A 12,815-nucleotide genomic window follows, 5' to 3' on the forward strand; every position below is an offset into this window, starting at 1 on the left:
TTCAGGACACATTAGAGTAGTGCTGGCATTGCATTATGACTTCTGCTTCTCTTCCTAGAGACTTAGTTTATATCACAAATTTTAAATTCGTACAAGAGCTAAAACACGACAAAAATGCACACAGTAGCCCAGATTGTGCCACTATGTGGTTTGGTGGCACTTATTTTCACATAGATGGCTTTAGTTGCTTCTTAGTTTATATGTCTTGCATCTTAAGTATTTTCAATAGAATACAATACATAATTCATTCTCAGGGAGGTCATTTAAAAAGGATGTAATCCTTAAAGATGAAGAACTCCAAAATTTTGTTTTTACTTTAACAACACCATTTCACTAACAATAAATTCCTTTACGTATAATTTACATTTTAAAGAAATGTAAATCCTTTTGGGCATATTTTACTTTTTTATTGTACATTAATCATTGCAGTATCAGCGGTTTTGTCATCTTGCTTATGTTCTCTCATTAATTAATAATGTCTTAATAGCACGTTAAGGGTTAACTTTAAAGTTTTACATAAAATGTTTCCTTAACTGATTAATGTGTTCTATTTAGGGTCCTCAGCTAGCCCTGGTCAGCCCAATGCAGGAAAGAGAAAGAAACTGGCAGTGGACAGTGTGTTCAACAAGTTTGATGATGAAGAGAGTGACGAGTTGCCACGCAAGAGAAAACTAGTGCCCCTGGATTATGGGGAAGATGAGAAGGGAGCTGACAAGGGTAACGTCAACTCGGAGGAGAAGCGTAAGAACATCAAGAGCCTCATTGAGAAGATCCCAACAGCCAAGTCAGAGCTCTTTTCCTACCCCCTGGATTGGTCCATTGTAGACACGGTGAGAATTCCCACAGGACACTCAAAATAAGGCCTGTGTTATGTAAGAGCTTTAGCCCATCTGATAGCTGGCATTTGATGGCAGGTGTTTGACTGTTGTTGGCATGTTGAAATCCTGTACAAAAATGCCATTACACAGATGATGGGTATCTTATTCACAAGCAGGTCAAAAAATGTTTTTTGGGACCTAAGTCTGCTAAAATATATTTTGAATTTCCCATTCAAGTGTGCCTTTCCTTGACTAATTAAATATGTTGCAGATCTAATTTTAAAGTACTATACATTGCGAAACCTACATTTTATCCTTTGTAATGTACACTTTATCATTTTCTAAGACTGTAAAGTGAAAATACTATATACCAAAGTTTTGCTGAGGTTTGAGAATACTAAATTGTTTAGTTGCCTTCTATTGAGAGCTGTTGTTTCTTGATCATGCTACCATTAGTGTTATCCTACACCTGTGGACAACTATGGAAAACAACAACTGAGAAGTATAAGATGAATGAAAATGTTTTACATCAGACCTGTTAACCGGATTAATACAATTTCCCTGCAGACACTGATGGAGCGACGAATCAGGCCCTGGATCAATAAGAAGATCATAGAGTACATTGGTGAGGAGGAGGCGACTCTAGTGGATTTTGTTTGCTCAAAGGTCAGTCTGCAACTTGTGCATACATCTCTTCAGAAACAATAGAAAAATATTTCTCAGTCAGCTATGAATGGTTTGCATTAGTTCAATTAATGGGATATAGCTGTAATCTATATTCGTAAGGCTTGAATATATGTGGTTGATCAAAATAGAACACTTTAGGTTGTTACTTAGTCAGATAATAAGCAAGCTGTGAAGCTTTGGCCCACACCCTTGTGGATTGCAGGCGGTGGCAGCAATTATATGTTCCACATACAGTAGTTGGCCATGCGGGTAAAAGTGAAAACAAGATGCATCATAGTAGAGCTATTTAAAGAGAAATGAAATTGCAAATTGTTTTTCTGAGAATTTTCTTGAAATTGTAACTGTATAAAAATTTTGTACAGATGCAGCCATTCAAAATGCACAGTACACCCCCATACCATGTGAAATTACCCACAGTTCACTGCGGTGTACTGGGGTACGTGATTTGGCTGGCCAAAATGAACGATGTGGGCACCCGTGGTGCATTAGTTATTAGTGAAACAATGTAATTTAATCTCTTTACTGTGCATGTTTTAATCCGCTTAGTATTAAATATATATATAAGGAATTTTACAACTAAAGGGAAATTCTAGTAGCTGAGCATAAAAAGAAGAGGAGCTGTCTGAAGGTCATAAATGATATTAATTTAGGAACATAAACACATTATGTAAACTGTATATGGCTGCTATTGGTAGTTTAAATAAAAAATACACACTAGTATACCACTTTCTGCCTAAACAGTTTAAGCATCAAAGTCTTTTATTCAGTTACATACTGTGGTTATTTTGGAAAAGTTTTCCCGTTCTCCTTCTGACTATATTAAGTTTATATACTTTGTAAAAAGTTATAAGTTTTAACCTTTTCTGCAAATACTTTCGCTCATTGTTGCAGTAAAAAATGCATACTTTTCAGCATTTAAATAGAAGGGAAAATAATATGGAATTGCATATCTAAAGAAATTGGTAACGGTATAATTGTATTCATATACTGTAGTTCAAATTATCACAGTAGTACACTTTCTTTGGTGCTTTTTTTTTTCCACTAAAAAGTTGTTAACAAAATAATAAGTGCTTACACTTATATAGTGCTTTTCTGGAAACTCCACTTAAAAGCACTTTACAGGTAATGGGGACTCCCCTCCACCACCACCAATGTGCAGCATCCACTTGGATGATGCAACGGCAGCCACCACCTATCAGTGGGGAGGAGGACAGTGTAATGAAGCCAATTCATAGATGGGGATTATTAGGAGGCTGTGATTGGTAAGGGCCAATGGGAATTTTGGCCAGGATGCCGGGGTTACACCCCTACTCTTTTTGAGAAACGCCCTGGGATTTTTAATGACCACAGAGTCAGGACCACCACAGTATGCTTAACAGCTACTTGTAAGAGCAAGGTGACTTTCTACTATCTAAACCATTTTTTACAGCTTTTAAAGTCATGCTATGTTTGAGTTAGGCAGGAACACGTCATTGTATCTTATTTTTATTTCATTTTTTTTAATATAGGGTAACCAGCAATCAAATGTTCTGTTTTTTTACACTCGTTTCTCCATACTGTAGTTTGAGTCTGTGTAAGCTGTAAGTTTGTTTTACTTCTTAATTAAACATTTGAAACACTTAAATTTTGTAAATGCAACACGCATTCCATACAGAAATAAAATCATGTTTTCTACAGGTGTTAAGCAGATTAGCAGGTTGCTGACAAAATAGCACATCAAGTCAATCCTTTTATGTGCGAAAGAGGTGCTTTTTCTTCCTTGGGATCAGCTTAGAACCTTTGTATACGCTGTAAGTTTTTTACTATTAGTAATCAATAATATTAAATTAAGCACTAATAAATTGTTGCACTTTTCCCAGCATCTTGTAAAAATGTTTTCATTGTTCAAATATACATTAAATCTGGCTATCAGAAAATAAGTTAAATACAAAATTAAAGAAAAAATAGGGTAAAATATAATTCAAAATATTTTGCTAACAATGTTAACTGTTAATAAAAAATGAAATATATTAACTAAGGAATAGGATGGCACAGTTTTAGTATGCTTTTTGTATGTTTTTTGTATGTTTTTTCATAAATACAGCAATGGTAACCAGATGTCTCAGTGGCTTTCAAAATTAAATTATGCATGCAAACCTGTGAAGTAGAAAGATAACTAAGCTATCCATCCATTTCTAATGGTGGTGAAGTGGTTAGTGTTGCTCTCTTGCAGCACTGGGGCCCTAGGTTCAATTCCAACTGTCCTGTGTGTGTGGAGTTTGCATGTTCTCTGGGTTCCGTGGGTTTACTCCATGTGTGAAATATGATTTCCTCTTGCAGTCCAAAACATATTGGTAGGTTAATGGGCTTACGGGAAAACTGGCCCTGGTGTGTGTCTATCTGTCTGTTTGTCCTGTGATGGACTGGCACTATGTCCAGCGTGTATTCTGCCTTAAGTCTTGCGTATTCCTCAACTTACCCCAAATTATCTTTTTCCTACCTACATCTCTAGTTTTACATCCTGCAATAACTCTGCCAATACTTAAATACTCATTAACTGCTTGTCACAAAATATCATATCTAAATACCAGCCATGTAGTACTCTGCATTGTGGAATAATAGTTTATTTTAAAGGGAACTAGAGAAACTAGGAACTATAGAAATCAGGAAAGGCTTTTTTTCTAGAATTAATAAATGCACATCGTGTTCACTGGGTTAATTAAATCCACACTGAGCCATCTCCAATATGTTCAGAATTTGACAGCCAGAATCCTGATCGGGTTGCATTACGCCTGTCTTCAAGTCCTTGCACTGGCTTCCTATCAGGTTTCGAGTCAGCTTCAAAATCCTCATCTTCATTCAGTACCTATCTGGGTTATCTGTCTACTCCCCACCTTGCAACATTTGTCCGTCTGGTCTTCTGGCTGTCCTTAAGAACATCGACATTCTATGGGTGACAGGAACTTCTCTAGCTGCACCCCAGAGCTCTGGATTTGTATCCCCAGTGATATCAGTCACCCACCCTGAGTGCATTCAAATCTAACCTCAAAACCTTTCAATAAGACTTATCCCAACTTTGTGTTTTCTCTCTTCTCTTTTCAGCATGGAATAAACCTATTACTTGTTTCTTTGCAGACTATGCATGCTGACGCTGCTACCCACCTGACTTATTTAGTGTCTGTCTGCTTCATTTTCAAACTTCGGTAGCACTTCTATCTGCTTGTCTTTCTTATATGTATTAACTTCTTAATCTTTGGTCCTTATAACTGTTTTTATACCTACTGTATTGCTTTGAGATGCTACTTTTAAAGGTGCTATATAAAATAAAGATTTTTATTGTTATAGAGAAACATGATTTGATTTTCCCTGGTTCAGAAAAAAGATATAAAGTATACAAGTTTGACACTTTTTTGCTAAATGGCTTTGCATACTAATCTGATCCATCTAACTACCTATTTTCTGTACTTTCTCTATCCTGCTAGATTTATAATTATTCTGAAAATCTTGAAATGAGTCATTTCTAAATTCGTTTTCACTGTTAACATCTTGCAGCAACTCTGCGACAAAATATACACTTAACTCACCCTGACAGTTCATCCTGCTACCAACATTGAATAAAAAACTCTTTAGATTTCTGTATTTAGTGGTTTCATTAGTGACAAGGGCTAAACTTTCTTGGAAAAATGTATTTTACATGTTGCAAAAAACTAACTTGCTTTAACAAAATATATTTACAAATCCTTTTGCCTGGCCATCTACCTGAATGCCCAACTATCTGAGAAGCCCTCCATAAAACCATGTTTGCTATTAATTCATAAAAGGCTCTCTGACAGAATTGCTGTTTTTTATGTGTGCTAATTTTCTGACTCTATCCCATCAAACCTCCATACTCTCCCTGCCAGAAATTCACCTGATTATTGAAGCCCCCTCACTCTCGGCAAAATCTATATCATGTTGCATGTTCTTTTGTAATGCACCTGTGATTTTTCTTCTTCTGTGATTTTTTTTTTGTACATCTAAGCTTTTGCAAGTGTTCCTGCATCCCTCTTCTGCACTGTCTAGTCATTGCTTATTTCAAAGTAACACTTGCTCCATTTCTAAAACTTTTTGCTTGTGCATTTTTGTATGTTTTACACCTCTACTACTTCAACGTCCTTAATTTTCATTTGCCTTAATTTGTAGACTGAATTTTAGTTTTAGCCTTAAAAAGCTTGTTTTCTCTTTTTGTTTTTTGTCCTACAACTGTTATTGCTCAACAAATTATTGCACTTGCATTCACCCTTTCCTGACGGTCTAGGACAAGCAGAGATAGTGCTGTCTCTGGTGTGATCTTTTGCAGCTGAAATGTCACTGCTTAAACGAAAAAGAAATTAGATTGCTCATACATCTAATCACTTATTCTACATAAATACAATGTAATTCTTCTCTGAAATGCTCTTTTTCCTGTTTGTTTAAAGTGATACTGGGAAGTGGTGACTGGTGTGCTATTTTGTCAGCAACCTGCTAATCTGCTTAACACTTGTCGAAAACATGATTTTATGTACAGAATGCATGTTGTGTTGACATAATTAGTGTTTCAAATGTTTAAGAGGTAAAAAGAACTTGGTTTACACAGATTCAAGCTACAGTTTGGAAAAACAAGTGTTAAGAAAAAACAGGATATATGATTGCTGGTTACCTTATTTATTTTCAAAAAAGAAATAAGATACAATGAGATGTTTGAGTTAGACAGGAACATTGCTTGACTTTAAAAGCTGTAAAAAATTGTTTAGATAGCAGAAAGTCACCTTGCTCTTACAAGCGCAAAGAAAGTGTACTAATGTGATAATTTGAGCTACAGTATAAGAATATAATTATATCGTTATACATTTCTTTAGATATGCGATTCCGTATTATATTCTCTGTTAATCAAATTCTTAAGTATGCTTTTGTTAACTGTAATAACGAGCTTATTCGTAGAAAAAGTTAAAAACTTTTTACAAACTATATAAACTTAAGATAGAAGGAGCACGTAAAAACCTTTCCAAAATAACCACAGTATGTAACCGAATGAAAGACTTTGATGCTTAAAATGTTTAGGAAGAAAGTGAAATACTGGTGTGTATTTTTTACTTAAATTACCAATAACATAATATGTTTGTTCCTAAAATATATAATTTATGAGCAATCTCTGGGAAACCATTAGAGGCATGGTGAATTGGAGATTCTCAAAACTTACTTTGTATGATTGGAAACAAATACGTGATCGGATCAATGAAATGCTTTAAAGAAAGAGGCTCTCTTTTTCTTGGTTTAACAGTCTGTGCAGCAACAAAGCAATCCATTTAAACAAGAGTGTGGTGTTACTTTTTGTCAATGAAAAAAGTTTTTTGTGTTGCAACTAGGGCTGGGCGATATGGCCAAAAACATTATCATGATAAAAATGTTCATATCAGTCGATATGACAATTATCACGATAAATGTCAAATCATTATTTCTTTCAAGTTTAAAGGCAGATTTTCTTCTGAGTGAAAGTTGAAGAAACCAGACAGTTAATTGGTAAATTAAACAACTCTTTATTTTAAGAACACAACAAACACTTGCCAAACAGCAGAAACATTAAACTAATCTGAGGTAAAGAGTATTCAAGTCTTTTTAATGTCAAAATATGCATGAGTAAAATTTACAAAATAAATATCTTAATAGAAAAATTAAATAGTGCATTGTGATAAAACACACATAGAAGATGGCTCAGACAGACTGCAAAGTTTAAAGTGCTCTGTTTTATGTCTGATTGTAAAAAGCCAAAATATCTCCAAATTACCGAAGTTGAATGACCTTTTCTGTCGACGATGTCATCGTCCTTCGAGCTGGTCGTGGGCAGCACTACATTTGCTTCAGTGTTGCTCATTTCTCCACTCTAACTACAATCCTATCAGCCACCACCGTGTGGGTAAACAACACCACGTTAGCAACACGCACGCACACTCGCGCAGTATTTTGTGCGCATACGCGTATCATGCACAAAGCATAAACATATATAGTTTTAAGTGTTTAACATGCTCTAATACACAGTTTCAAATTATTAAAAGTCTAAAGAGTATACAATTTAAATTCTTAGTTGGAAAAAGATTGTCCTTCAGCAGTGACCGGGATTCTAAGCTGACGTTTTCTGGTGACATTTGAGATGTTAAGATTTATTAGCTGCACCTAGTGGTTTTACAAGGTATTACAAGGTGCTGCCGGATACTATTGTCATAATTTAATTTGCGCCATGCGTACCGCGTTTTAATGCAGTGTTCTTCGTGCTTTTTGAATAGCTGGATCTGTATCTTTTTAGAATTTATGTCCCTATGCTTTTATACTTTCACAGTCTGGATTTATACTTTCCTTTTCAGGTCATGGCCCACAGTACACCACAGGGCATTTTAGATGATGTTGCTATGGTGAGTGTTGCTACGTATTCATTTTAAATTTTGAAAATTAATAATCTTTAGCTTTAGGGATATACCAATAAGTGTCCTAAAACATACTTTGTAATTTTTACTATTCATCACATGTTGCTTCTTGTTACGTTTATACTTGCATATACGTTTTAATTTTTAATTTTAAATTACTTCTTAATGTGCTCCTGTGTCCATAGGTACTTGATGAGGAAGCCGAAGTCTTCATTGTTAAAATGTGGAGATTATTGATCTATGAAACTGAAGCAAAGAAGTTTGGAATAATGAAATAAATCACCGAAGGGGGATAAGAACTCATTTTTGGTTATCTTTCTTTCTGTGCACTCTTCAAGCCAACAGACATTTTTCTTCCCCTTCTTTAAGAGCCCATGGAGGGGGCTGATTTTTAAAAGCAAGAATGTGAAAAGGTTATTTCTTCCATTTTTGTTCTCTTGTTCCTTTCTATCAGAAAGCGTTGTACATTTTATTACATGACTGCTCTTTTGTGTGTGTGCACTACCTGCTGTGTGCCCAGATGAACAACAAGTGTCCACATGGCCAAAACTTAATTTTTGGGATAGTAGCTAAAAAAACATTTGCCGTAAGCTCCTTATCAGCCCTTGGTCAGGTGTCCATTTCAGTTTAAGTATGTCTATGTACATTAATGCTCTGGTCTTTTGATAGAGTGCTGGTCTAAGGAAGTATCAAGTCTAAAATATTTAGACTTTTTACACATTCATTGGGATCTAATATAATGTCTGATTCTATAACTAGTGTTTCAGTTCTGTTACATGCAGAATTAAACCTCAGCAGGTTAAAAAAACTTTTGCTGCAGACATTTTCCATAACATTTATGTTGACATGAGAGCTATAAAGGTAATCTTGATTATTCATTCCTGACCCTCAGACATGTGATTCGAGACAGTCTGATGTATTTAAAACTTTTTCTGTAGTTTAATAAATTTGTATGATTTCCATTTATTGAATTCCATGATGCTTAACAAGGGTGCAACCAGTCTAGAATTTGACTGCCTCACAGTAAATGACTCAGGGTTTTCTACTGCTATATAACAGAACTTTGTAGAACAGTTTGACTACCGTTTGTGTAAAAAGTCCCTGTACTTGACCTTCAGTCAGAATCTGCTTATACCTGTTTATAGCCAATACTCTGTATAGCCTCAAATTCCCAAATTAGAGTTCCCAAATTATCCCTGGACCTTTAGCTGGGTTATCTAAAGCTGTGTTGCAACTGTTCATTTCTGATGTTTGGCAAATGCTAACAATTTTCACCTTGTTCACCTTTTTAACTAAATTTCATTTTGTACTGGGTAGGGTGTTTTAATTTTTTATATGGTAGAACATAAAAGGTGAAAGTTCTAATTTTTCTATGCTCGACATTACTGCTAATCTTGGGCAGGTTTCATTATTCCCATTTCACAATGAAACAAGATGCTAGTGTTTTCACTAGGTCCACACAACATAAGAGTAGGATTTTCACATTTACAGATGAGTGGAAGATATCCAAGATGTTTCTTGTAAATCTAGTTTGCTTGTAACCTATAATTTCAGACATTTGAAAACTCCCAGATTATTTGAGAGAATTTTGCTATTTCAAAGATGGCATTTTGAGTAAATGATTTGGCACAGTTAGTCCTGTTAACATAGCTTGGTATTGGGTAACTTTGCTATGATATCATTATGCATGGATGTCTTGCTAAAGTTAACTATGGTCTCTTATTTAAAACACTGCAATTCTTATAAAACTCTGTCAAGACCATAGAGCAAAATCTAGGTGACCGCAGATTCCAGCATAAAATCTAGTGCCTGTATTGTGGGAACTTGAATGAGTGTTTTCCTTAACCTTTTAAGCAGCAGCTATAAATTGTACCTCATTTTTTAATGTGGCAGATCAAATGTATTAAGAAATGAGTGTACTGGATTTTTTAAGAAAAAGTATCCCAAATCACTTTTGGCTTCAGTCCTGGAAGTAGAGTTCATAGCATCAAGACAGAAGATTCCAGTGACTCTGAGACACGGTTATGTTGAAATAAAGGCGAGTAACTTTAATGCTAAAGCTATTTTGGGTTAATATTTGAAAAGTAATAGAAATATAGACATTTCAATATAAAAAATTTTGCTTAATGATGTAGTATCCCTTTTATGTTATTTCTCAGAAGTTAAAATATGAGGGTTCCTGATGAAGGAATTGCACTTGTGAATCTACAACTAAAGTGATCAAGAGCAGTTTTACCTTTTTTATGGCAGTCCCATACCTTAAATTGTAGTATGTGTGGCTTTAAATTGATAAACTGTTTAAAAAACCAGCTTAATTTAAATAAAGAAAAACCTCAGTATGAAATGGAGTAACATATAGATTGACAGGGCTGATCTGCACTCTTTTAAAGTGCCTGGGCCAAAGTGATCAGTTTAGGGTGCATTTAGTGCAGATAATTGAAGGAAAAGAAAGAGAACATTGTAAGGTCTGTTGCGTTTTAACACTAAACAGACACATAAAGTATAGTCATTTTGACCCAACTTGACTGTATGACACATTTGTGCAGTTTGGAATATTTGTGGCTTGTAAAGGTTTCCTGTGTCGAATCCCCCAAAGCTGTGTTCCTGTGTTACAGTTCTTGAATTGTATATTAGGAAGGAGAGGCCCCCCAGTGCACATTTATTTTTGTGACCCAGTGTAAATTTTCAAACGTCATTTAATGTAAAACGACTCAGCTTTTCTTAATATGAAAAATGGTTCTGATCATGGAATGGCCATGTCGTGGTGGAATGGAATATCCTAGCAATTTAACTATGTCCGTGATCTGTGGCTTTAATTTTTGTTTTAATAAAATTCTTTTTATAATCGTTTCGAGTTGTTCTTTTTGCTTTCATGCATTAGTATTATGATAGGCCTTAAAGAAACAAATGATCAGGTCATCAGTAGATCTCGATTTGTTTAATATTAGCTATGATTGTAAATATAACTGAATATTGTACAGTACCCTGTTGAGAAAGAAAAATGGATGGTAAATGATAGGAGGGAAATGAAAATTAAGTAGGCCCTGGAATTGATGATAAGCATCTATAAACTGCATGAAGGATAAGGCACACCACTTTGCAGCTGAAATATGAAGTGAGAAGCAACACCTTTTTTCATAATGCAAATGTATACCACTTTTAACCAACCAGGCTACTTCTCCAAGTATTCAGCTGTTGAGGAAATACTATATCACAATAGGTTAATCGTATCTTATAGTTTGGTACCCTGGTCTCATTATTTTTCTTTAAATGCTCCCAATTTGGAGATATTTGTTACATGTCGGCTCACGCTTACAGTGCCTTTGTCTACATGAGGACATGCTCCTCAGGCTGCTACAGTTCCTGAACCTTGAATACTTTCAAGATATTGTAGTGTCACATATCCAAATTAGCTTGTTTCTTACATAAATGTGTTATGAGTGCTAAAGTGTAGATGATGGCAGAAGCCGTGTTCTCAGGTGGTTGGGCTATCCAGTTTCCACCAGAAGGTACTGTTTGACTGATTTTTCACTGTCCTAGGTAGATATTTGATACCATTCTTCTGTTTATGACCTTTTATGTATTAAAATTTCTGACACAGCTGTTTGCTGTCTATAAGTAGAACACTGATAACAGTTGCTTAATGAGAACCCTCTGAAGCCACTTGTTTAAAATAGCCAATGGTATTCAAAGTGTTTGGTATGATTTAAATCTATACATTTACAATATTTCAGTTTTTTAAATACTGATAAGGGCGCATGATATTTTGTAAGCATTCTCTTCATTTGCATGGTCCTGAAACCATCGTTCTGAATTTTGGTTTTCAGAACCACCAATCTCCTGGAAATCTTATGTTCTTTTACTAATTGAGGCATCATTGGAAAACTTTCTAATCTTTTTTTTAAAAGACTTTCATTATTCCTGGTTTTCAGAAACCTTGCTCTAAATTAGGGGGCTTCAGTCCTGGTCCCAGAGAGTTCCCATCCAGTTAGCCTTGCATGTCACCCACGGACAACTGTTTTTCTCTTTTGGAACACCGCTCATGGTTCATGCTTAACTAATCAAATTTGTTCAGATAAATTATGAAAGCGCTCTTAAGAGTTCTTCAGAACTGAAAGGTATTCTGGTGCCACATTACTCCACTTACCAAATCTAATTTTAATTGATCACTGTTAGATTGTTCCAAATTTAATTGAGCAAATCTTAATCTAGAGGTTACATATGAAATCTTTTAGATTAGGGCTTTCCAGGAACTGGATTAGAGGAACTGCTCTAGATGTATTCTTCACATGAAAAATAGAAAAAATGTTCTCCCAAGCATTTAATGCATTGTTGCTCTTTTATAACTATTAAGATAATTGTATGTTGGTACATTCCTAACCCATAGAAGTTATGCACTATATTACTCTGTAGTGTGGAAAAGCAATTAATCATTTGCATTTTAGCACCGAGGGTCAGGTCAAATCCATTGTACTTTTAAGAAAAGTATTTCACTCAGATTAAACTACTAAAATATCATTGTGTATTAACAAGCGACTCTTCAAGTTTGTTGTAAATTTGACTTAAATAAAGGATATGATAAAGATACCTGTGAGAGTCTTAACTGAGTTTGAAAGGTGAGAAAAACAGCGTACGGCCGGGTCCCAACATGCACACTTGAGGTTTTATGCCCTTCAAATATGCTTAAGTCTTCAAGCGCTAAGGGTGTCCGATTTCTAATTTGTCTGTTCTCTGAAGTCTGCATCGGAGCGGACTTCTCTGACGGGAATTACCCTCAGTTCCTCTCGAAATGGTGTTTCATGTTCTAACCTATCAAAGCGGAGAGGAGTTGCTATGGAGAATAAAATATTCATGTTAGTAAAATTGATTTTCTTTACAGTTTAAACTCAATATT

The 12,815-nt window shown here is 35.1% G+C and overlaps 1 protein-coding gene across 5 annotated transcripts in view; it reads left to right on the plus strand.

Moving 5' to 3' along the window:
• The window catches only part of rbm25a (RNA binding motif protein 25a), a 32,795-nt gene extending 22,024 nt beyond the window's left edge, over positions 1–10,771 (plus strand). For all 5 annotated transcript variants that reach the window (XM_088648920.1, XM_088648916.1, XM_088648917.1 and 2 more), the window contains 4 exons: positions 556–830; positions 1,386–1,484; positions 7,862–7,909; positions 8,107–10,771. In XM_088648920.1, the coding sequence (XP_088505046.1) occupies positions 556–830; positions 1,386–1,484; positions 7,862–7,909; positions 8,107–8,199 (515 nt within the window). In that variant the 3' untranslated portion in view covers positions 8,200–10,771. The remainder of the gene's footprint in view (positions 1–555; positions 831–1,385; positions 1,485–7,861; positions 7,910–8,106) is intronic.
• The last annotated feature ends 2,044 nt before the right edge of the window (positions 10,772–12,815 follow it).

This window comes from Lepisosteus platostomus, chromosome 10, assembly GCF_059453375.1.
Source record: "Lepisosteus platostomus isolate fLepPlt1 chromosome 10, fLepPlt1.hap1, whole genome shotgun sequence".
In the NCBI taxonomy this organism is placed as follows: Eukaryota; Metazoa; Chordata; class Actinopteri; order Semionotiformes; family Lepisosteidae; genus Lepisosteus; species Lepisosteus platostomus.